This window comes from Schistosoma haematobium, chromosome 1 (assembly GCF_000699445.3).
Source record: "Schistosoma haematobium chromosome 1, whole genome shotgun sequence".
NCBI classification, from domain to species: domain Eukaryota; kingdom Metazoa; phylum Platyhelminthes; class Trematoda; order Strigeidida; family Schistosomatidae; genus Schistosoma; species Schistosoma haematobium.
The window spans coordinates 85890841-85917698 of record NC_067196.1 but is presented as its reverse complement, the minus strand read 5'-3'; the positions used below and the strand labels follow the sequence as shown (position 1 = coordinate 85917698).

Below are 26858 nucleotides of genomic sequence, written 5' to 3'. Positions count from 1 at the left end.
TTTTAGCACACAGTGGCAAAACCATAGATTAATCATATCAAACGACCTTATTTGTGTACATGCTTTGTTTTGTTCCTTTACGCTTACATTTCCAGAATTAGTCGTGAAAATATTACTAAACTGTTTCTCTTTTTTGCTATGACTTTTATGTAAGGGAATTTATTGTCTCTGAATTTAGGTACAATTTAATGAGTCATCCATCGTCTATAAAATAGCACTTGTCATTAAATGTAATTCAGATGTAGATCAGTGTCTTACATACTGAGAAGTGTTATTTCTCCTCCTCACTCTTTGTTAGTAATCTAAGTGTATTTTGAACATAATTTCTTATTATATCTAATTAGTGATCTGGCTGTTTGACTGACTATGTTTTAAGTGAAACATATAAGCGTAGTTGTCGTAGTAATAGTTAGCATATAATTAAAAATCCTTTTTTTTCACTTCATTTTATCTTCAAACCAGTTTTATGTAAGAAATTTTTGCACATTGTGGTTTTCTACTTAAAAAAGATTGAAGTTTAGTCGTGCCCAGTAAAACCTTTTGATGGTTTGAAATCAATTTTTGTCCAAATTACACTTTGGTGTATAAAATGACTATTCATTTTGACCATGTACTTAACTTGCTTAGGCTGTCAACTATGCAAAGCGATAATAGATTCAAACCTCATCATTCTAGCTTGGGCAAAAGGATAATATTACACATTGTTACTCTGAGAAACTTAACTTAAAACGGAGTAAACAAATTCATATTTAGTTCCAAGTTTTTACTGTGATGATTAAAAACGTGCTTAGTAAAAACTTTGTTCGTTCTCTTTTTTTCTTAACACTGAAAATTGAGGGAAATTTATTATGAATATAGCGGTCTTCAGTGTTGTTATAGGTATGACAGCGGTTATCATTTCCTGGTTACCCACGCCGTGGAAGGGTTCCTTTAGAGATACCTGAAAAGTAAATTTGTTTAGAGATGGTCTGAGTGACCTGAGAGTGAAACCGCAGGGTTCAAGGGACAGCTGTTTGAGGCCAGTCACACTCGACCATTTTCTGAGTAATTTCTATGTTTGCTCCGTACTTGTTGAAACCTTACCGCCGGAGACGGAAATTCACGGGATAAGGCGAGGTATGCACGTTTAGGGTCGCCCATTTCTAACCCCGCCGCTCTTTATGGGAAGGCAGCATCACTATTATGCTGGTTGTCTGAAGGAAGCACCTAACTGCCGTCAATCATCTGTACAGTTAGCAGTACGACTTCGCCCTCGAACCTTGGGTTTGTTGCTTTTAGTCTTACCGCTCTTCAACTGACCTACCTGGCATGGTAGAACCTTGAGGAACGATTATTCCAGCCAGTATAGCTCGATTGCTTTATCACGATAAACAAGCCCGATCACCACGTCAAAGTGGCAGCAACGGTCGGGAACCGTGATATTAAAATTACTTTATACCTTTCTTCCTGCGAAGTAGTTATTTTTCCCTGTATCATGTCCTTATATACCATCTTGTCTTCATATATTACTACCATTTAAGTAACTGCTTCGACTTATTTGGTGTTCATCTTGTTATGCTAAAGAGATACGGTAACTTAGACCAATGAATATATGTGCTTCGTCCTATGTTGTATATAATTGACTGACTTTTCCCAACACTAGATAGATTTTTGACTTATTCCATACATTTTCGACTATCCGGTTAGGTGTCTAGTACCCATTAGTTTATCAGTTTGTTTGTTGTCACAGATAGTCATAATCTATCTGTCCAATAATTTCATTAGGACTATTGGTTTTTTTTTTATGGTCACCAATTATTTGTTGCCAGAGTACTCTAATGCTATTCACAACAGACAAACTGAATTGTTTAGGAATCATCACTAATTAATAATCAAAACTATATTAATAATGGTGTTTTTTTTTGTTATTGCATTAAAATAGTTCATCCTTTAGATCCTAATCCTTCATATTCTTCCATTGGGGAATATACAATTCATCGTCAATCTTCTGATATAACCCCACCATCTGGTCTATTACCTTCAGTTGTCTATGAACAACACTCACTTGCAAATCTCAATACACATGTATGTGTTATTGTTGTTATTAACATACATACTTTTTATTATTAACCTTTCGTTATGCATTATTAATCATTTTTTTGCTTAGGCTCACTCGCTTGTGTGTATGCGTGTAAGTATATTTTGATGAATTAATTGCCTATGGATCTTACTCATTACAAATATGATCTCTAATGGGTCATGTTTTGGATCATACTTATTGTTATTATTATTATCATCATCATGATAAGATCATCTTGACAACATAACAAATGCAAATGAGCAACGAAAATTCGCATAATTCAATTTTGCTGATTCATTGATGTGTCTATCGTTATTCTGTTTTTCTATTTTTTTCATGTACCTTCGTTATTTGGTTTTTTCCTCGTATCTTTATTAATTAGTGGTGCATTATTGCATTTTTTTTACAGCTATAAACATGTAATTTATATGTGTACTCTGATATTATGTTATCAAGAGTTTTCATCTTATAAAAAATTCCTCCAGTACTTTTTTAAAGTACATTATTGTTAGGTTAGAAAAGGGTTATGGAGATTTCTCGGTTTACAATATACATCACAGAATGATTTAAGCCAAACACGACTGATAGAAATAAGGGAGGACTGAACAGTTGTTTTGTTTCAGTGTTAGACTTTTCAAGAATGGGAATCCAAGACCCTGCCAAGGTGTGAACGTGCTGTCCTTTGTTTTAATAGAAAGCGCTGAGCTGTTATCCAATTATATGGACAACCATCATTCATTAACATGAGTTATACCTGTCTCATATACTGTACATCGCCTGCACATGTAGCCTATAATTTGAATTATAATTGATTCAGCTGGAGTTATCTGATTTATATCTTTAGTTCTTTTTCTCGAGTGTGGAGGGTTAAGAATGAGAAGAAATATGTAGAGTATTATCTTAATTTACGCTATGTTTTTATGCGTATCCATAAAATGTAATACTTATTCTCTGGTTAACATTTAGTTTGAGGAAGCCTAAGTTTATACTACTTATCTAATGATTAGGGAACTATTCTTCTGTTGATCAACTTCAGAAAATATATTCTCACCTTTTCCATTTGACCATTCTTCAACTAATCTAGTAATTCTAAAAATGATGTTAACGTTGCAATAAACGTAAACCATTCAGTAAATGGTACGTTTTGTGATAATATTTGAAATATATATAGATAGATTCTGTGAAGTGTTTTTATTATTCGTTTTGTAATTTGCCTGCGAAATGTTTGACTTAATTTGTTCTCTTTTAATTTCATTCATTTCAGAATACAACTTCAAATAATAATAATAATAATAGTAATAATAGTACTACTACTAATAATAATAACAACAATTATCAAAGTGATATGATGAGTTGTAGCCGTGAGGCACTGATAGCATTAGCAGGTATGTTTTACTTCGTATTTTAATGTATTTTAAATTATCTCGTCATCTTTCTTGTTTAAATCCACACATTTGATATATTCTCTAGAATTTCTTCTATTTGTATTGTAGTGTCAATCATTATTTTAAGCCCATATATCTTATGCTAGCTTGCGGACATCCCATTCTACTCATTCTACTTGAGTCATACTTTAACCTCGTTATTTATTCGCTTATCAGTCTTGACTGTTTTTATATGAGCGTATATGTGTGTGCCCTTCTTATTCCATTAATCACATGTCTGTAGCTTTATTTTGTCTGACTATAAATATTGAGTAACGCTTGACTAAAATGGAGTTGGCTTCCCAGCCATCTTCCATACGTGTCATTTTGCTTTGCTATGTTTCATTCGCTTCATATACAAAGTATATGTATTCGCAAATCAATTCTCGTTATTCGACTTATTTAATTCCGTTATTGGATAACGCGATTTAAGTCGACGATGATATACGAGAATAGGCGATAACAAACATTCGTACGATCTAAATAGGAGTCAGATCCGCGGGCCACTAAAGTATCTCGGATTATTATTGTCGATTTCATGATCAACTTCATATTTTAATCTGATATCATATGTTCCATTTTAGTTTGATGACAGTTAAGAGTTAAATATTAGTTGAATAAAAAAGCAATGCAAACTATGATAGTTGATGTTAAGTTTAAGTGAACTAATATTTTGAGATTAATAAGTTCGTTACCATATACATTATTCATTTTATTTCGTGAACTCTATCATCGACTGTTTATGACATTGTTCGTATAGAAATATAGTCATCATGATAATAATACATCACCTTGAGATAGTGGGATGATTTATAGCTTACGAAGATGATTAGGATGAGTTAGCGTTCTATGAGATAGGTGCTTCACTTGTGATGCGTTCATGATCTTTCTAGACTACATCATCAGGACGAACATTAAAAATAATGTGAACTATGAAAACTTTTTTGTCATTACATTTTTCGATTTGCATAAAATTGACTGAAATGATTTTACTATTTTTTTTTTAACCACGCCTGATCCTAAAAATTAATTTATTTTACCTTATGTAGTGAAATTCGTACAAACCGAAATTGACATTCTTATCTTTTGCACATTTCATTATTTTTTCAGTATACAAGTTGTATTGATCTCAAAAAGTATGTTGATATTTTTTTATTATAGGATCTGGCGCAGATGAAATGAATTTCACAACTCGTTCATCTAATATAAGTTTAACACATTCCTCTACACCAACCTTATCTGCTAGTAATTCTACATCTCATGGCGGTGGTCGTGGAACAAGAGGTGGTCGTGTTGCTGGACACAAGCGTCGATCATCATCTGTTAATCCTTCCAATTCTCTTAATTTAGAATCAAATGGAAATTCCATCGAAGCTAATACTAGCGATATGACTTTGGGGCTGTCGAATGCTTGCCCATTATCCTCTAATACTGGTATGAGCTCAGAATGTTCATCTCTTTTCGGTGATTTTGACAGCAGTAGAAATTTCGGACATGGTCGTACGCCAAGTGGATGTGGTACTGACTCTGAAGAAACTATTGACCCAGATGAAACACCTGAGCAAAGAGCTGAAAGAGAACGTAGTCGTAGGCAGGCGAATAATGCACGAGAGCGGTAAGTATGCTATTTGTAGTTAAATATGTCAACGATACTGTTCATTGATTTTCTTGATTCAGACAGACTGCAAATTTAATTATAAATAGTCATAACTTAGTAGGTAACAGGACAGGTGTGCATCGTACCTAGTTACTGCGCTTTATATCACCACACTAAATGCTTATAAACAAAATAAAATTTAACGAAATAGAAATAACAGTATCAGTGATCGTAAAGAAGACTAAACTTTGGAAACATAATTAAAAAATCGAATATCAGACAGTATGAAAATTCGATGTTTACTGGCAGACAACGGACAGATTATTATTTTCATATTATTTTTGATACAATATGGAATTCTCGGCACAAAGTATTTCGATAAATTTCATTTTCTTATTTTTTGATCGGCAGTTAGGTGTTAGCAGATCAGGAATGGACATCTGCATAATGTTCATTCTTTTCAATCCATATTGCCAGCCTCCACGATGTTTCCGATTGTACTTTTGTGTAACTTGTACAACGAAAGGTCGTAAACTTTTCATAAACGCACCTGAATAGGTTATGAGATTAATGAACATAATGATTTGTTAAAACAAACAAAAACAGATAACTTGTTGAAATATTTAGGTGTAAAGAACAGGTAGCCCCGATACTTAGGCAGGTCGCCTTGGTTATAGGGATGATGATTAATTTGTAAATACCAGTTAAAAACTCTACATGCCCTAGTACCACTCACAGTAGCAATCATTAACTTTGTGAACTGATCACCCCAAACTTTCTTCGTAACTCCTCCTCCTATGCTAGCTAGGAGTATAGCTTGAAAAACGTGTCTGCGAATGTGTTATACGCGGATGATGACATTTCACAACCTTCATAGACCACCTGGTCATTTCTTGTAAGTGATCGCTTAGTTGTTCCATCATACTTGAACATTGTTTAGATAACATCCGTGATTAAATACTGAGAACATACATATGTTTTAACTTTCAAACATAATATTTTCAATCATAAATTAATATAAAAAAGATTTGCTACTAAGAGATATCACTCTTGGACAATATATATATTATTAGGTTATTTAATAATAGTGAAGTGTCAGTATTTTTCATGTCTTGATTCTTTTGAATGTTTTTTTCTTTGGAATGGAAATGTATTCCTAATAAATATTACAAGAAATTGCTTTGCTTACTTCAATTTTTTTATGAATTCCAGAGTTGTTCTTTTCGGACAATTTAATTTTTCACTGTTAGAATTGTGTAATGTAGTACACTTTTTTGGGGAGGGGGTGATGCTTTTTTTGCGTATTCCTTGTTTTGAATTAACTCCATGCAATCGCTTTTCTTTACTACTGAAGTGGTTATTAATTCGGAACTGTTTAAAGAGGATTCGATGGGAAACCTCTAGACGTAGGTTTCCTGTTACGTCGTGCTCATCAGTGAAGCGCACATGTAATGTTGGTGGGACTGATACTGCCTGGCCGATTTAATCCCGTGTCACTCAGCTACACAGAGAAGTTACCATTGAGCTATTCGGGCAGCTACTGACCTTTAAAACTGAGCTGTACCTATAGTTGATTAATTACTAAGTAGTGACCACTATCATGTATGTCGAGTCCTGCCAATGAATTTGGATGGTATTGGATTTAATCCAACATGGAGCATCAATTCCCCCAAGATTACATGTACTCCTTGCTGATTGGTGTCAAATAACACGAAATTGAGGTCAAACACGGTTTCCTATCGATTACTTCCAACCATAACCTTACATCTCAAGTTAGTGCACTCGATATCAAGGCACTGAAATTAGTGACCACATAAATTGATCGGTAGAATTCAATCAACTCTAAAGAGGAATTGACACCCATGGCATTAATCACTAGTTGGTGATCAATCAATTGTAAAAATACGTGAAATACCATTTTGTCTGTCAGGTAAGGTGAAGACGCGTTTTAAAGTAAAGACAAATTTCACTTACTGTGATCGTATTTGGAAGTATCTAATCTTGTAAATCAATTAAATCAAATCATTTCGTTAACTAGATTGTAGTGTTTTACGTATTTCACATTATGTTTACTTGTCCATTATATCCATAAATTGTACAACAACAAAAAAGATTACGAGTTCGTGAAATCAATGATGCTTTTAAAGAATTGGGTCAAATGATTAATTTGCACACGGGAAATGGTCAACCTCTGACAAAACTCATGATTCTTCAGCAAGCTGTAACAGTTATCACAGGTTTGGAACAACAAGTTAGAGGTTAGAAGAAAAAAACATAGATATTTTTAAAAATCGTTTTTAAGTTCTGCTTGATGTTAGCATGTTGTCATAATCCTCAGTATTATGCATGTTTATATCTCTCCTTTTCTTTCATCTTAATCTCCTGGATCGTGGTAATATTATCTGTTACGTCATACTATCCATTACATATGTCAATCTGGTTAATCGCATTCCTGTGTGTTACACTTTATGTATGGTATGCTCTTTGTCTATCAAAGTATTCGAGTTCGTGACATCAATGATGCATTCAAAGAGCTTGGACGCATGTGCATGATGCATTTAAATAATGAACGACCACAAACCAAACTTACAATTTTACAACAAGCTGTTTCATTAATCACCAGTTTGGAACAACAAGTTCGTGGTAAGTAGTTTGTGTACTTCATGTGGTTACATTTCTGTCGTAAGATTTTATTGGGAAATTTATGAGTGTTTAGTTTCTCTGTTTTATTATTTACTTTATATGTAAGTCTAATAAATAATTACTAGAAGTCAGTTTTTAATTTTCACCATTGATGATAATAAGAGAACGATTGTGTATTCATTACTTAAACACGTTTTTTTTATGTGTATAGTCACTCCGCTACTATTGAAGTCCAGTTAAAAAAAGAAAACACTTTCTGATTCTAAATATAATGCTTTCGATTCGTATGTGAATATTCTATTTCGTGCCTTTTCTTTGATTTTTGCTGGTTAACTGTGTTTATCAATACTTTATGCTATGGAAATAACATATTGACCATTTAGGGAGGTGTGTATGTATGAACATACGGCTACTTGGATTTTATTCTGCTTTTTTAGTCAGTGGTTTTGAGACGCTAAGTGATATGGTGAGTCGAATTTGGACACAATGGCCTAGATGAGTTTTCTGTTTATATTTTTCTAGATCTTGAGTTCCATCATTTCCTCATACATATTCTCTGTGTAAGGGATTCTTCCTAGTTGTAATTGCTCTTACATTATTTTGATTATTTTTCTATTCGTCTTGATAATTTCATTTGACTGTGCAGATTTGGTAGGAGAATTTTGTCTAATGCATATTATTGCCATCCTCTTTATTGATTATGATTGACTGACTGGTAAAAAAAAGGAATTCAAATTAAATAAATCTATATTGGTGAAAGCTGCGCAAATAAGTTGGTTATATATAAAGTGTATTCTAATTGAGCTATTTTCGTCAATGTGTAAGCGTCTAACAACATTTATTTCATTTGTTGATTTAGGTGTTGTTTTTTTTCCATTCTTTTAGAAATAACCGTTTTTCTTTATTTTACTTCTCAGTGGATTGATTTACTACATAAAAATTCTGTCATCAATCCATGGTGTATAAACGTTACATTTTTCTTAAGTGATAATACATCTTTATTATTATTTTAAGTAATAATCCTTATTGTGATGAATAATAGGATAATAGTTATATACTGCTCGAATTTTGAACATACAGATCATACATTCAAACCTCAGTTCATCCACTTAATTGTTTTGTCAGCCAAATTAGTGTCACTAGCCCGTCATATTGATAAACCTAGAGAGAGAGTTGTTAAATGTGTTATGGCTTGTTTTATGTTCTAGGCATTCAGTTATAAGGTGATAAATATTCATTTTGGAATTCTTTTTCTATGAGTTATAACTTACTAGTTCTGGCCTTAAATCTGGTCATTTATTGGATTATTAATTTAGATATATAACTGTAGAACCTGAAGATAATTTATTGAAAGTTCGTTCATATATCAATATTTGGATCGTTTACTACTTCAGTATTTTATCTCAAAAATTAGTGAGACTATAACTTATAGACGACCTTTGAGCGAAGCTAAAGTGTGACCTTGAAATACCCACATACTAACCAGGACTAAATGAAGGTTATAACGAAGTGTGGTGAATTGGAATTATGATTTACGGGTGATGATTAGGGTTAGGAACTTAATTTAGGGTTTTCATCATGAACTGATATCAGATAAAATGCCAAAACACTTTAATCATATGAACAAATGAATTTCGTGCCAAAATCCATGACCACTTATATCTGATTGGTTTGTTCACAAATTATAATCTCACCCAAAAAAATCATGATCCTTATTGTAGTATCAAATTAATTTTATACAAGTACTTCCAAAATGGGATTGATAATAAAACAGTAATAATAGTAATATTATTATTTATTTATTTATTTGAACACATAAATAGTGGTACAAGGGGGCTTTAGATATATATGCTCCACACAAAACAATGAGAATGGGAAGAGAAAAAAGAAGGTAAGGAGCGTAAAAGAATAAGAAGAAGAACAATAACGACCAGATTAGTGTATGGCAGTGAAATAACAATAATAATAATGGGGGAAACGGAAAGGTCCAACCAGAAAGAAAGTAAAATAAGGTTACAGCAGGATTGCCATTGGCTTCTATTCTGAGCCATATCTGATAACGTCTCTAACCACTGTGTTGCACCATTTCTCGGACCCCAACCAGGGAGTCGAGAAGGACCAACAGAAGCTAGCACTTTGCAGCTTTCTTTCATACCACGACACCATGTCATGCACTGACCACCTCTCCGCTTCTTCCAACCAGTCCCAGCGTCGGCAAATAATGTACGACGTGGAATTCTCTGGGACGACATTCGTAGAACATGTCCGAGCCACCGAAGTCGATGTTTCAACATGGTGACACCGAATGCATTATCGTCTCTGTGCCCGAACACACGATGCCGAACATCTGCACTACTGACATGGTGTTGCTACTGGATGTCAACAATACTTCGGAGACAACGATGATCTAACATCCTGAACTTGGAGAGGTCAGGTTTCACAAGCTTAGAGCAAAACTGCTCTCATCGACGCGTTGTATTACTAGTAGTGTAGTGAAGGAGAACACAGGTGAGGACAACCGAATTATATTTAGCACAAAATTACAGTTACTTGGTAAGATAGAAAAAATCACACTATAATACTTCATTTGCAAAATGTTCAATAATTGTCTCGAACTTCATTGTTCTTACATTTCCATACTAATTGCTTTCTATTCCCGCTCTTCCTTTCTTGATCTTCCCCATCTTCTGCCGCCAGACATTACATTCCTGACTCGCGTCATATACTACTACTTATATCAATATAAGTAGCACGCACCACAGTAGTAGTAATGTGTTTGTTTATTTTAGTGATTTGTTCTATGATTTCATTATTTCATGATATCACTAAAAATCGTTAAATTCATTCACATATATTATCATAATTCATTATCTTTTTTTCGTTTTTGCATGTGTCAAATAATTTTTTGTTTGTTTATTGTTATCTTAATTTTTTTTGGTTGTTGTTTGTATATTTTATCGAATTTCCTTTCCTTGATTAACTTTATTTCATTGTATTCTAATATTTGAATAAATTAGACACAGTTATTAAAATAAATAATATATCAATAATATATCCCAAGGATTAGAAAAATTAGATTATCTGACGTTTCTTAACTTAGTGTAAACTACTTCTTCAAAGTCAGTCAGTCAGTCAGCTACAACGTAGGACCAGGCACATATGTGCATCGGTTCAGGTTGCCATACCGCATCAGCACAACAAGATGAAGAATAAAATATTAATATTAGAACAAAGTATATAAGTGAACAATATTATTTCTAATTAGTTCTTCCATTTTTAATCTAATATACAGTAATGCTTATATGCATATATTATAAAATATTAAACCCAGTTAAGGGTGTTAATAAGCCAATTATAACAAAAAAAAGTAGATTACATAACTTAATATAATCATCGGCGCCTGCTGGGATCACCGGGTAAGTAATAGTGAGGTTTGACGCAGGATATTAGGGAAGGATGGTAAGTCAGTTGATGAGGTTGTGAATCTTCATCGACTGAGATGGTTGGGCCACGTGTTACGTATGCCTGAACACCGATTACCAAGACGTGCAATGCTAACAGGTGTTAGAGATGGTTGGAAGAGAATTAGGGGCGGCCAAACCAAAACGTGGCATCAGTGCTTGAAGTCACTATTTTGTGGTCTGAGCGATGTTGGTAGATGCAGACTACTTGATTGGGGTCCTCGTGACTATCGTAACCAATGGTTGGAGACTCTTGGTGACATGGCTCAGGATCGATCACAATGGCGTAGGTGTATACACTCTCTATTTTCTCTTAAACTATGAGATTAAAATCGCTTCATATATTTCTTTCTACGAACTAATTCTTTCTTACTATACTGTATCCTTATATGCAATCTTTCTCCTATATATTACCACCTTTGAACTAACTACTTTTATGAATACGGTGTTCCTCTTGTTGTGTTAATGAGGTATGGCAACTTGAACCGATGCATATATGTGCCTGTTTCTACGTTGTAGCTGACTGACTGACTAATATAATCATAAAAAAAGTACAAATTGATGATAAGATAGATATCTGATCTATTATTACTGATGTGAATAAGACGAAATACGCGTCCTGGATTACTTTGCTAATCACCATCCATCTCTACTTTATAAAAATAATAACAACTAGAATTGTTATTTCAATATAAGTAGTATATTGAAAGTTGACTAAATAGATACCGAAATATTAATCACTAGAAATTATAGAGTAAAGAAGACTAATGATCACTGCTGATACACCTCTTTTCTTACTATCGGTTTTTACATTTTACTTATTCATTTTAGGTATATAATCTATTTCATTGTTCCTAATAACTGACTTGCTTGGCTTTGTGCTTTTTAATATCCTCATTTAAATATATCCTGTATGATAGAATGAAGTATGATAACTATCTAATCGGAAGCAATATTGTTCACTTATATATGTTTTAAACAATTTTTATGGTAATAATATTAATAATAAGAGTGATTATTTTAAAAGTTAAACTGCTCATCTCTTTTTTATTTTATTTTTGTGAATTCTTTACTAGAACGTAATTTAAATCCTAAACAAGCTTGTTTAAAACGTCGTGAAGAGGAAAAAAGTGGTGAAGCACCACATTTCAGTGGTAGCACTGGAGGTGGCTGTGGTAGCAGTAGTAGTAGTAGTAGTAATAATACACATATCAATTCAATTGGAAGCGCCATAAATCGTTTGTGTAATACTAATTCAGTGAATTATTCTACTCCTGTTGTAACATCGTCATCACAAAATCCATCAAGTCATATATTGGATTATGATCCACGTCTATCTCATATTACACATGGAACTGGTATGTATATAGTCTATTATTCATATGTTAGTTGAAAATTCCTTCATAGTTTATGTTAAACGGAGTAATTAGTTTTCTAAAAATTTTCACTCCGATTCTTATATTAACTATCATTGACATTCTTAGTGCCTACTTTCACAAGTTTCAAAATTTCATGTTACATCACGGTTTACTTCTTACTTACGCCTGTTACTCCTCTTGAAGGAGCATAGGTCGCTCACTATCATCCTCTATCCAGCACTGTCCTAGGAAATCTTTTCCAGTTGCTATTCATCCTTTTCATGTCTGTTTCCAATTCTCAACTCTGTTCTTTGGCCTTTCTCTTTTCCGTTCCCCTTCAGGATTCCAAGTTAGGGCTTGTCTCGTGATGCAATTTGATGACTTCCGAAATGTATGTCCTACCCATTTCTATTGTCTTTTCCTAATTTCTTCTTCAGTTGGAAGCTGGTTTGTTCCCTCCCACAGTAGGTTGTTGCTGATGGTACCCGGTCAACGGACATTGAGTATCACGTAGACAATTGTTTATCAATACTTGTACCTTTTTGGTGAAGGTTGTGGTAGTTCTCTGCGTCTCAACCTCGTACAGTAGAACTGTCTTGACGTTCGTATTGAAGATTCTCATTTTGATATTTGTTGACAGTTGTTTTTAGTTCCATATTTTCTTCAATTGTAGGAATGCTGCCTTTACATCTGTATCAGATCCTCCTTGTTCATTGGTGATGCTGTTCAGGTATGGAAAAGTTTCCACCTCTTCCAGAGTTTCTCCATCAAGTATGACAGTGTTGGTGTTCTGTGTGCTATATTTGAGGATGTTGGTTTATCCTTTGTGCGTGTTGAGGCTTGCTGCAGCAGAGGCTGTTGTTACGCTTTTTGTCTTGACGTGCATTTGTTGATGTGTATGGGATAGAAGAGCTTGATGATCTGCGAAGTCCAAATCGTCTAGTTGCATCGAAGTTGTCTATTGTATTCCATGTTTTCCACCAGATGTGGAGGTCTTCATAATCGAGTCAGCCACCAGAAGGTAGGGAAAGGGGGAGATAGATAACGTTTTCTGTCTCCGTTCCTCACTTGAAATGCGTCTGTGAGCTATCCTCCATGCACGACTTTGCACTGTAGTCCGTCGTGTGAATTCCGTATGATGTTGACGATTTTCTCATATAAGCCATAATATGGAAGAAGTTTCCATAATGTTCTTCTATCCACACTGGCAAAACACCTCATAGTGGAGGAAGTTAAACTATAGTGAGTAATTCCATTCAATTGATTGTTCAACATTGATCCTTAGTGTCGCGGTTTGGTCTGTGCCCGACCGATCCTAACGAGGTCTGACCTATTGATCCCGAAGTTGGGCATCTACTGAGTCTTTTATTCGGTTTAGCAACAGTATGTCGAAAATTTTTCCTGGTACTGCAGCGGTGTGATGTTTCTATAGTTCTCACATTTGCTCGGATCTACTTTCTTTGGTATCCTGATGAGGTGTCCTTTCCAGTTCGTGGGCAACTTGTTCCTCCTCCCCAATCTTCATAAATAGAACGTGAAGCGTGTTTGCAATTACTTCATCGTCTGACTTCAGTTTTTATGTTGCGTGGTCCTATTGGTTTCCCACTTTTGATTTAAAATCAAAATTATGTTAAAATTCGATATACTTATAAATACATAGGTGGTTAAAAATGGATATGTATATCATGGTATTGTGGAGGTTTTAATAAAGTTAATAAGGTCGTAAAAAAATGAAGACTGGAAATAATAAAGAATCATGTAAGTTGAAATCAGTTAATTAGAATTAAAATTATAAAGTCAAGAGAAATGAAAGTGACTTAATTAAACTTGAGAAAGATTTGAAACAAAAAAAAATATGCTGCAATAAAATGAATGTATTATTATCAGGGTAAAGAAAGGTTCATTAATGTTGCTTATTGAACACATAAATCTGGTTTCAGACGTTAAATCTTTATCATTTTAACAAATTAGAGAAAATTGGTATTCTGTTGTTTATTGGTCATATTCAGTGTATTCAATTTCTATTCAATTGAATAACTAAATGGTTTACAACATTTTTTAAAATACATTTTAGCTGTCTATGGCGAAAATTTGCCAATAGTTAATAGTCGTAATGATTATGCATCATCGAGTACTGGATCTGCTGGAGATGTTTGTACTCCTGGCTATTTACATTCTGAAGTTCAACAATGCCCGTCGGAACCGTATACCCATATTACATCACAACAACAACAACCACATCATTTGTCGATAGTTAATAATAGTTTCACAAAAAATGCTACTAATAATAAATCTTCAGATAATTGGCATTCTGGTTCCATAATACAATCAGTTCAATCCACACATTCATTAAATAATAATTCACAAAGATTTGGAACTATTGGTATGACAAGTAATAATTCAGGTGAAGAATACGATGATGATGAAGATGAGGATGATGAAGACGATGTTGAAAGCAGTGAAGATGAAACTAAACCTTCAATAGTACGTTCTATTTTAAAACCTGATATAGACAATGATAACAGGCATTCTTCTGTTCATCATTCATCTACTTCTATCCACCCTGATAATAACAATAATAGTAGCAGTGGAAGTTGAATCTTTTCTCTTTTTATCTCTTTTTTTTTCAGATGTTTTAAATTTTCACAAAATCATCTCTATTATTATTGTTATGAATTACTACTTATTGACTAGTCCAGTTATATTTGTGCATTTATATTGTTTAAATTGCATTTTCATGCTTATTGTGAGGTTCTTTTTCTAAATATTATGCATTTATGCTAGTTTATTTTAAGGTTTATTATTTCCACTGTTATAATTACCATTATTATATAAATCAAGTAATCATATACATTATAAAACATTACAAAAAGTTTAAGATCCAAGTATGCTTATTTTTGTGCTTAGTATTGATTAATTTTATAAAACATATACACAATATTGTTATAAAGTGACATATTAATCTGTAATAATGACAATTATGGTTATTTCTACCCTTATCCATCTATCTATCTATCCATCGTCAAGTTACTTGTTCTTTCAGTATCCAATATTCCTTCGTGAAAACGTTTATATTTTTTGTCTTATGCATTTATTGTTTAATTCTCCTCCTCCTCCTCCTCCGGTTGATTTCATCTTTGTTTGATTCAGGTTACTTCTGGGATTTGTACACAATCAGTTACCTGTTTCAAAATCTATAAGTGTATTTATGTTTGTTGGTCTTTTATTACTATTATAGTTGTGTTTATTCACCAAGTTTATGTATTGTATTGTTTCTAAATTTAATTGTTCTAGAGTATGTTCTTGAAATTAAAAAAAAGAATAATGTTTTGAGTAATTAGTAGTTTTTCCATCTCGCTAAAGATGTCAGTAGATCTTAGATAATTAGAGACAGTTCATTTCCTATATTGTATTATTAGGTTGTCTGTAATTTTGTATGTGGTTGACTTGTCTATAGGAATGAATCCCCATAAGACAACTATTGAGAACTTATTGTTCTGATCTGTAGCATAAAATGTATACGAATTAGCACTCGTCCTGTGTACATAATATATCTGCATACAAAATTACTGGGAGAGTGTGACGATTATGTTTGTCATGAAATTAACTCTGGATTTCACGTCCGATGTCAAAATACTTTACGACTTTTAAGATGTGGTTTTTAATGAATATTATTTCTACTTGTTTCATGTTTGGCCACCCTCGTTGAATCCATACTTTCAATAAAAGTGGGATCTTATCAAGTAGGTCTGAACGTGTGTCTGTGTTCTAGAACCTGACGTAGTCTGAATATCTGGTCTATACAACCACGTCCAGGTCGAAAACCAGCCTGATTTTCTCTAGTCTGCTCTTCACGAGCTTTAGTTAGGCGTCGAAGTATTATTGAAGCTAATATTTTAGACACTATATTTGTCAAACTGATTCCTCTGTGATTGTTACAAGAGGATTTTTAACCTTCCTTATAGACTGGCACAATCAGTGATTGAGATCAATCAGATGGGATTACGTCCAGTTCCCAAATTCTACCTAAGACCTCAGTTAATCTCACTGCTAATACTGAACCACCATCCTTAAAAATCTCAGGAGTAAACCTGTCAGGGCCTGCTGCTCTCCCTCGTTTCAGATTTCTTATGGCTTTTTCAACTTCGTAAAGGGACGGAGGACCTACATTAATTTGCCGTTCAGGTTGACTGGAGATCGTGAGAAACCGAAATGTGGCTGAAGGCCAGTTGAACTGATCCCTAAATTGTTCTGCCCATCGATCCAATCTCCTGGATTGATAATGTATAATATGTCCATTTTTTTCCAAGATAGTTTCGCTAACAGTTGGGTTCCTAATACCTGTTTCCTTAACAAGTCTGAACAATTGTCTGCTATTACCTATTGCCACTGCCTTTTCCATCTCTCTTGCTTTCGCTACCCACCACTGTTCACGATAACTGCGTAGACTTCTTGTCAGCTTGCGCTTAAGCTGACTCCGCTCTTCATTATGTTCAGAGCCAGGTGGAATGAGTTTCCGAGCATCTATAAGTGCGATAGGTGCTGCTGAGATCCAGTGTTTCTTCCTAACCTTGTGGTTTACCTTACTAGCAGATATCACTGCTGTTTCCACAGCTTTTCGGATATCATTCCATGTTGCCTCGGGGTGGACATCACCTACATGGCTGCCTGGCTGTTTTTCTAGTTGCTCATGAAATATACTCTTAGTTTGACTATCACTAAACAGGACCCTGATAGGTTTCCTTGCAGCGTCTTTCTTACGTCCAGTAAGACGCAGGCAAATATGCGCTCGTACTAGAGCATGATCTGAATCTAAGCATGTGCTCCAGAATGAGCGACAGTCTTCTATCGAGCCCCTCCATCGGTGGCTGATAGCGATGTGATCTATTTGGGTCCAACGTTGAGACGAATTAGGGGGTAGCCATGTTAAAATATGTTTTTCCTTATTCTTGAAGTTAGTATTTGCAAGGAACAGGCGGTTATCTGAGCATAGCTGCAACAGACGGTCGCCATTATCTGTTCTTTGAGCCACAATGCTATAAGATCCACCTAGGTGTCTTTCCTTTTCACTTAGTTTACCTATTTGAGAATTAAAGTCACCAGCCATTATTACTTCATCAGAGCGCCTAGCTTTTCGGAGAAGGTCGGAAAGCTTTCTGTAAAACTCGTGTTTTACATCTCAGCTGCAGTTAGTGGGAGAATATGCAGAGACGATGAAGAGGCGGCGACGAACGTCTCTATCTTTCCGAGTCCTTACTGTTCCGTTCAGTCGGACAGCGCACAAACGACTGTCTACTGGGATCCACTCTAAGAGAGCTAGTCCTGCCTTAGGACTCAAAGCTATACCTACGCCGGCGAGGCCACGGGAAGCAGAATCAGGGCTTCCAGATACACGAAGTGTGAATCGAGTCGGTTCTTTATTTTGGCATGGTGAGGTCAAGCGAATGACGCTACTCGGATCCTGTATGCGCGTTTCGGAGACGCAGCACACATAGATGGCGCGGGATTCTAAAGTCCTAGCTAAGGAAGCCTGTTGTCCTATTTGGCACAGTGTTCGGACGTTGAAAGCTCTTATATGTAGTTTAGAGCGTGGTTCCAGGAGATCGGGAATAATGTCCTGCGTACTTGAATCGTTTAACCTAGCGATGCGAGGTGATAAAGAGACGTGAGGAGGGTTAGTCATGGAGATAAAAGAGGTATTAGGAGGTGTGGGAAGGATTTGGATGTGACCAACTTGGTCTCGTGTGCTGTTACGGGTATGAGGGCTGATATCACTTCCGGGCTGCCCACACTGTGGAAGGGTATTTCTTGAGAAGTTGGATTAATGTTGGTCTTAAAGACCTGAGAGCGTGTCCTCAGAGCCAAAGGGACAACCGCTTGAGGCCGGTCGCGCACGGCCTTTTCGTGGAAGGTTTTTAATGTGTTATCTCCATTCTTCAAAGAGCCTTACCGCCGGAGACGGAAATCCGTGAGGTAAGGTGAGGTGTGACATTTTTAGGGTCGACCTTTTCTAACCCCACCCCTCCTTGTGGGAAGGCAGGATCGCTGCAGATGCTGGTCGTCCGAGGGAAACACCTTACTGCTGTCACACCACTCTACAGTCAGCAGTACGACTTCGCCCTCAGACTTTGAGTTGGTGCTTTTAGTCTTACCGTCCTCTATCCGATGTGCCTGGCATGGTAGAATCTACAGGAACATATGTTCCAGCCAATATAGCTCGGTTGGATCATCACGATAGGCAATCGTGACCACTAATCAAAGTACCAGCTATGGTCGGTATTAAGTTACTTGGAATTGTAAATGAATGAGCTGTTACTTTCTCGTGGTGATATTATCTATTTTAAATTATTTTCGTTTAAACCTAAGCTTCTTTATATATTTATATTTATATTATTTTATGAACTAATCACTTCTTTGTACTTGACGACACGCTTATTACGAGTTCCAAATATAATCCGTTCATTTGTGTTCATCTAGTTCTAATTGCTGTATATTATACTGTGTTGGGGATTCGCAGTTAACAAATAAATTCTAATACTTCCAATCATTATAGGTCATCAAACAGATATTTAAGGCCAACGAAATGTCACTGAGCCCTAACCAAAACATCCGGCAGTCGAGTCATTGAGTGTCGACTAGTTCACCAATCCCCGTGAAGGTCTATGACAGCCAACAAGCATAAAATAATTGCACGCCGTGGAGTGGCCCATGTAGTAGTGATCTCACTCTATTCCTTATACATACTCCTATCAATATATGTCTGTAATCACATCGCTTGTATTGTACGGTCACCATAGAAGCCATAGCAGGTCAAGTACTAATCGCAAGGTATGACTTCGACTTCAGCCGGACGGTCACACCATTCCCGTCTAATTCGAGTAGGTCATCATTCATTTGACACAGATCACCTACGCTAGTGGTCTACAGATACATGGCAGGTAAGCAAAGGAAGGGATATTAGACGGATTGATATAAGGGATCCGGATTATTCATACAACAAGGCATGAATTAACTGGGAGAATTCAATTAATGTCATATACTCTTTCAGATGCTATATTCTAATATGAGTATAAAGTTGTGTAGATTTTATATGTCCATATCAGTCACTGTAGTTGATTACTGTGTCTAACGTGGAGATTAATGTATCAGAATAGTTACACAGTGGTTTACTTAGTAAAGTAAGTAACGGCACCCAAGACTATGGTACACTGGAGTTCGAGTGTAGCTGAATGGTGTAGGAGTTTATGGGCGTTGAGACAAACATCAACTAAGCTCGATGCAAATATACCCATCACTATGTACACAGCACTAGTGATATCCAGAACTGCAAACGTAGTTCGGGCCAACGAATCCTTAATCATAAGGGGACGGAGAGATATTCAAAAGAGTCTAGAGCACAGTTGACTGCAGACCCTGTGTTAGGTCCCGATAAACATGATGAATGGTAACTTTGGGATCCTTTTATGGGCCAATACTAGAAGTATATTTTTATCGTACAGTTGTTATGTAACTTAACTGTTCATATTCATGTTGCTCTCATTATAAGCTCTATTTTGGCCTATGAACTATTGTTCTACGATTTACCATTCTTTAATTATGCCCTGTCTATTAGTCACTGCCTCACACATTCACAGCCACATTTGGCCAAATTTTGAACGAATGTTATTTTCTATTTTATGCTACGTTGTGGTCTGTTTGATTGGTATATAAACTCAGTATGTTTGAAATATAATGATTCATATTACAGAGGCTGAGACTGGTGTTCTGGACTTAACTGGCTGGGCTAGGCGGAAAGCAGGACCAATCAGGACTCTAGACTGCTCGCACTTGTCTTACGCGTCCTTGATCTGATCGGTAATTCTATGCTTCTGGTTGGCGGTTTTGGGCTATAACACTCTGGAATTTTGAGGTTAACCACAGGCACTATGACTTGAAAAGTTGTACTTCCTAAAGGTGTTTCATCTAATTATAATTTTTAATATACTAGGAAACGACACTGAAGTTAATGCTTCATAGTTATTTCTTTCAACTATAAGTAAATAAATAATATATATTCTCAGATAACGATTTGTTACATGAATATTGCAGGTTTTAAGGAAAGGTCAAATTGTTACGAATGCAACAGGTTTTAAGTTGGTGTGTTGTAGTTGTAGAAACAGGGGATAAGTTTTCGTAAATTAGAATACTGATATTACTAGAACTCTAATGTTCAATACGATAGGACACCTTAACTTGTGATACTTCAACAGGTAAAACTCCCCCCTTTGTACCTAATGATATGGGACGAAACATTTTTGAGAAATTACACAGCATATCGCATTTAGGTATAAAAGCCACTGTAAAGCTTATCACAGATAGGTTTGTATGGCCAAACATAAACAATGATTTACGAAAATGGACACATCATATCTCCTACAGGAATTTTTCCCGCCGCTAGCGCTAGGTTCGACCACATTCAGATCGACATCGTTGGACCGTTACGAATTTCTAATGGTTACACGCACATGCTACTACTACTACTACTACTAATAATAATAATAATAATAATAATAATAATATATTTCTGCATGAGCAGGTACACACCATTTTTACAGGCATGATCTATAAATTACAACATTTGTTGGCGCACAGCATGCTTCCCGACTTATTAAGCTTATAGTTGTTATAAAGTAGACTCGTAGAGCGCTTGCTGTAAACCACGATCTTGAGGAGACGCGTACGTCGAGTTTGTTCCAGACGTCAGAAGTTCCATAACTGTGCCCTCAGAGCTAGATTCTATAGAAAAAGAGAAGAAACAGAAGAACAGAAAGGTACTTGGATATGAACGCCAAACGTTGCTTAACATTGTGTAGTAAAACAGACAGAGGTATAATAAGTTAGATTAAATTCATATGATCTCTTGTTAGGGTGAAATGAAGTCAGAGGCTCTATATAAGAGAATGTAGTAATAAAGAACAGTGAGTTGGGATGTTTAACAAGTTGGAGTAAGCTCATATGAAGGAAGGTAAGTCAAGGTTGGTACAAGGAAAGCGGTTTATTAGAAGGGAGTGTGCATGTACATAGATTTACGAGATGGCCCATAGCAGTCCCGTTAAAAAACAAGTCGGCATCAACAGTGGCGAAGAAACTAGTGAAACACTGGATTACAAACTTCGGTGTCCCTACAACAATTACGACTGACCGTGAAGCTGAGTTTGAAAGCAAATTATTTCATCAACTTACAGATACTTTCGGTATTAAGAGGATTTGAACCACTGCTTATCATCCGACTGCTAATGGGATGATAGAAAGGTTCCACAGGCAGTTAAAAACCTCTTTGGCGGCCACAGGAGGAGATTACAAATGGTATGTCAAGCTTCCTTTGATACTATTAGGCATTCGCTCAACTATCAAACAAGACATCGGTTGTTGTGCTGCTGAGTTGGTTTATGGAACAGCGTTACGTTTTCCTGGTGAGATTTTCGACCGCGCAACGGATATTCCAGCAGATATAACCAACTACGTGCAACAATTAAAACACTAGATGGAATCCATTAGGTCCATTGGGTCATTCGTACCCAATGAACTAGACAAATGCTCATATGTATTCGTCAGAAATGATAGAGTGCGACAGCCGTTACAGACTCCTTACGATGGCCCTTTTAAAATATTCTGAAAGGACAGTAAAACCATTACAGTGGAAAGAGCAGGTAAAAATGATACTGTTCGCATCGATAGGGTAAAGCCAGCGTTTTTAGAGTACACTGAAAAACAGACAACGATAAAACCGTCTAAACCTACAACAGAGCAAGCACGATACAAACTACCTGCCACGAACAATACATCACATCAAAGTCCAGCAGCAACAGGATTTACAACAAGATCAGGAAGAAGAGTACACTGGCCAGATATGTATGTAGCAACCACCATATTTATCTAGACCAAGTCCTGAGATTGCTCTTATAACACAAAAATCCTTCTTTGTTCTCATTACTATTTTTTTATTGGCCCCACGGATCTTCATTATACTTACATTTTAACTCGATGCAGTTCGTTGATGTTAAATATACGTTTATACATACATGATATAAAACGTTTCAACACACAAGCTATTAGTGCAACTTGACACTTACTCATCATATTGAGTTGTATATTTATTTTAAAAACAATTCCGTTTTTTGTCTCTTTGTCGAACATGGATGTGAACAAAAATATTGTTTTCGTAAATAAAAACACCAATGTTGTGGATGGGAGCTTATAATGTAAGCCCATTAAACTACTGTATTATTTGTCTACTCACTGTAATTCAGACACTTAATTCACTATGTTAATTTCTGTGTATGTACGATTGAGCGCGTGTCTGCACATCAACCCCAATATATTCTCCTATTGGTTGTAACATACAGACAATCAATAATTTATTCACACTTGATTATGACTCATAAATATGTATGGATTTTTGACACTCACATACACACTCTTGGTTTCACTGTATGCTTGCTTGCTTTACGCCTGCGGATTTTATTAATCTTTAACAATGAAATATCTCTACAACTGGTGTTCAGGCTTCTGAATAATCTCGAGTAAATCCATAACTCTACTAGGATATTTAGCCAGCGTTAAATACTCAGTTAACAGGATGTCATTTATTGGAGTCTGATATAGGGGAAATTTGCCTCTACAAGTGTGTCTTTTTCAAGAGAACCATATTAAATGCAACATTAATTTGACGCTTCCTGATTCTGATAATCGTTGCCACATAGTCATGAAGTTTCCAGGCTAACTGCAACAACCGTTATATTATAACCCGTCATATTCTTAACTCTAGTTTCGAAAATCGTGTCTCAATTTTCAAAACCTCTTTGGTCGTTTATTAATTATATTCCTCGTAAGCTTACATGAAGTTGTAGGGACCTAAAATTATTTAGGATATTCTAAGTTCCCTGTTGTCGGCCATGCTGAGTAGCACCCATAAGGTTGGTGAGTCTGCAGTGGTATCGGTCCCTAATTACACGGTCTTCGAGACTGTGTAACAGCATAGGTTGGTTGGTTAAGAGTTGACTTCAAACAACCAAGCATATGCCAAAACAGTACAGGTCAAGTATTCATTCACTTCCTTATTTTGCATAGGGGTTATATTTTTAATTATCTTATATTGAATGTTGAGAGGCTTTGTTTGTCTGAACAGATAATCCCACGCTCCACTGTGACTGCGCGAAGATCGAAATAAGGACCTATTCACTACTTGTCTGGTTTCTTTTATCAACAGCACGAGGGTTACCTTAAGGCACGAAAACTGAACATATGCTCACTGAGAAGATTCACTTTCAACATGTAACACTGAGAGGAGGTCAACAGTGGTGAACGCAGAAACACTTAATTAAATCAATCAGATGGCATGGTTGCAGGCGTGGCTATCATTGCGTACTTTATCTCTTATTCATATTAAATAGATATTATTCTATCTTCGGCCTAAATGTGTTCTTCGGAAATATCAAACCTTATATTGCTGATTCTTACGATACAACGAGTCAGTGTAGAAAACGATATGATCAGGGTCACGGACGCTAATTAAAGGGACAGTGATATTTTTCCTCGTTGAGTAAATTCTATTGTTTTGATCGTCATTACGTACCAAGACTACTGTTTTCACTTTAATTGAATTTATTTCAGTTAAAGTATTCGATTACAGTATCGTTTCTGCTTCTAAATTAGTTTGTCGTCGGTGTTTCAAAAAGGTCAGTGATTTTGTACTTGTTGTGATTATGCTTGCTTTTGTGTAATTATTGCTCAAAAGCATTCTTGGTCTAAATCAAAGTACTTTAGTTAAGGTTTGAAATCTTGCTAAAGTTTGTCTTGTAGTACCCTTTTACTAGTTGACTGACACTGTGTTCATACTGTGATCATATTGTGTTTTACATTTTAATCTGACTAAAATGGTTGGTAGTACTTACAAATGTGAACAACCAAACCGTTTGTTCTCTGTGGAGGAAGGAATGCAGTGTAGCAGTGACAAAAACTTGGTTAGTACATGACTTAGACATTACAGAATAATTATTCGGATACCATTATCTCAGGAGTGATAGACATAGATGTAGAAAAGGAGGTGGCGTCCTGTTATATATAGCCAATAATATAAATATCCGCTCCTCTGCTAGCGAATTCCATGATAGCGGTACTTGTGAAATCATTAGCTGTAAATTGGCTATCGGGTGTAGTACATTTATGCTCGATGTCATCTATCGCAGCCCGATCTGCTTAGCTGATAACTTTATTTTAGAGCACATTCATCTTTGGAGTGCAAATACCAGATATTTGATAATAGGAGACTTTAATGCACCTGATAATAGTTGGACTGAGATGACCACTGAAGGATCTATAAACTCCTTTGATAGTAGGATCCTGGTAACAATAATGGAGCATACACTAGTGCAGCATGTATCCGAACCCACACGTTTTGGTGCTAACCAAGGTTCCTCTCTGTTGGACTTGGTAATCACTCATGACACTGAGGATATTGTCGACCTAAATATTCTTCCGCCGTTAGTGAACAGCGATCACGTTGTTTTGTCATTTACGTTTAGAACTAGGGACATGTTATACGATCAGACTACACCCCGCCCAAATGTATGGAAAGCTAACATATCAGCCATTCAGGAATGCGCTGCTAAGACAGATTGGTTTGTAGATACTAGCTTATCAGTTGAAGAAGCATGGTCTGTATTTAAAGGTTAGTTTAGTTTAGTTACGTCCCCGTTCATACCATACCTGGTACCGCGAAGACCGAATAACAGTCCACCATGGATAACTAAAACAGTCAGGAAACTTCTTAGAAAAAGGAAGAAGCGCTGGAATATGTTCATCTCTACTGGCTTAGAACAATACAGATCCAGTTATTGTAAGATTAGGCATGCCTGTAAGGCGTTAATAAGTAAGACTAGACGATCATATGAAAAACAATTGGTTAGGGATTCTAGATATAGCCCGAAACGGTTATTCTCGTATATAAAAAGGCGAACTCAGAGAAGCGATGGAATTCCATCACTTTTGATACAAGAAAATCCGTTAATCTTGGCAGAAAATGATACCGAAAAATCTGAAGCAATTTCGGAATATTTCAGTAAAGTGTTTTCTATCAGCAATGAGGAACGACCAACGATTCATCGTGACCGTGACGGCTCGCTGATGGATCCTGTAATCATTGAGAAAGGTACTGTTTTGAGACTACTTCAGCATCTCAAGCCTGACAAGTCCAGTAGTTCTGATGATATTCATCCTAGGATTATGAAAGCTATATCTGATGAAATTGCTGAACCATTAGCGATACTAATCGACATGTCTCTGAGACAGTCCAGACGGCCCAGAGACTGGAAAGACACTATTATAAGTCCGGTGTATAAGGCTGGGAGTAGAGATTTAGTTAGTAACTATAGTCCCGTTAGCTTAACTAGTGCAGTTGTAAAACTGATGGAAAAAATCATTCGAATATCTGTTATAAACTATGTTGAAGGACAATCTTTTCTCCAGGGCACAACATGGTTTTCGGAAAGGCCTATCTTGCTTGACAAATCTTCTCATTGCACGAGAAGAGTGGGTTGCTGCAAAAGATCGGAATGTTCCTGTGGATGTGATTTTCATAGATCTAAGTAAGGCCTTCAATAAGGTTTCCCACTCTGGTCTTAAATTCAAACTGGAACGTTTTGGAATCCGTTATACAGTCGTGGATTGGATAAGTAACTTTCTCCATGACAGGAGACAAAGGGTAAGGGTTAATGGGGCTCTCTCCTCGTGGGTACCTGTAAAAAGTGGGGTTCCCCAAGGTACAATCCTCGGTCCTCTTCTCTTTTTACTTTATGTAAGTGGATTGCCAACTATAGCGAGATCATCCTTTCTACACTTCGCTGATGACATAAAAATTTGGAGACCCATACACAGTATGTGAGATAGAATAGTATTACAGGACGATCTTAGCTCATTAGTGGCATGGTTGGACATGTGGTCACTAGAAGTAAATCCTAACAAGAGTGTAGTGATGCAAATAAATAACCATGATGAATCGTATCACTACACAATATGTGGATTCGTGTTACCCAAAGTTAGAAACCATAAAGATTTAGGAGTCATATTAAGCAGTGATCAAAAAACCACTAGTCAGTGTAAGGCTGCTGCTGAGAACGGCTATAGGGTATTATGGCCTATTCCTAGGTCTTTCCAGTATCTAGATGATGAAATATTTAGACTATTATACTCGATTTATGTGCGACCAAATTTAGAATATGCGATTCAAGCAGCGAGTCCTTGTTTCAAGTATGAAGCAGAGATGCTGGAAAGAGTCCA

At 35.9% G+C, this 26858-nt stretch overlaps 2 protein-coding genes across 3 annotated transcripts in view; one reads left to right on the top strand and one right to left on the bottom strand.

Moving 5' to 3' along the window:
* Positions 1 to 15140, top strand: part of TCF4_1 (Transcription factor 4) — a gene marked incomplete at its 3' end in the record, with an annotated part of 47399 nt that extends 32259 nt beyond the window's left edge. The window contains exons 9-14 of one of the 2 annotated variants that reach the window (XM_035731710.2): positions 1922 to 2064; positions 3324 to 3444; positions 4645 to 5098; positions 7578 to 7723; positions 12261 to 12542; positions 14617 to 15140. In XM_035731710.2, coding sequence (XP_035590002.2) covers positions 1922 to 2064; positions 3324 to 3444; positions 4645 to 5098; positions 7578 to 7723; positions 12261 to 12542; positions 14617 to 15140 — 1670 coding nt within the window. Of the gene's footprint in view, positions 1 to 1921; positions 2065 to 3323; positions 3445 to 4644; positions 9843 to 12260; positions 12543 to 14616 lie in introns of those variants that run through there. The other variant, XM_051209906.1, reaches the window with a different exon arrangement.
* Positions 78 to 10137, bottom strand: MS3_00002341 (uncharacterized protein; the record flags this gene model as incomplete). Its single annotated transcript, XM_035731711.2, has 4 exons — positions 78 to 82; positions 9741 to 9869; positions 9903 to 10070; positions 10113 to 10137. 4 exons carry the CDS (start codon positions 10135 to 10137, stop codon positions 78 to 80), a joined length of 327 nt encoding a protein of 108 aa, XP_035590003.2.
* Positions 15141 to 26858: the final 11718 nt, after the last annotated feature.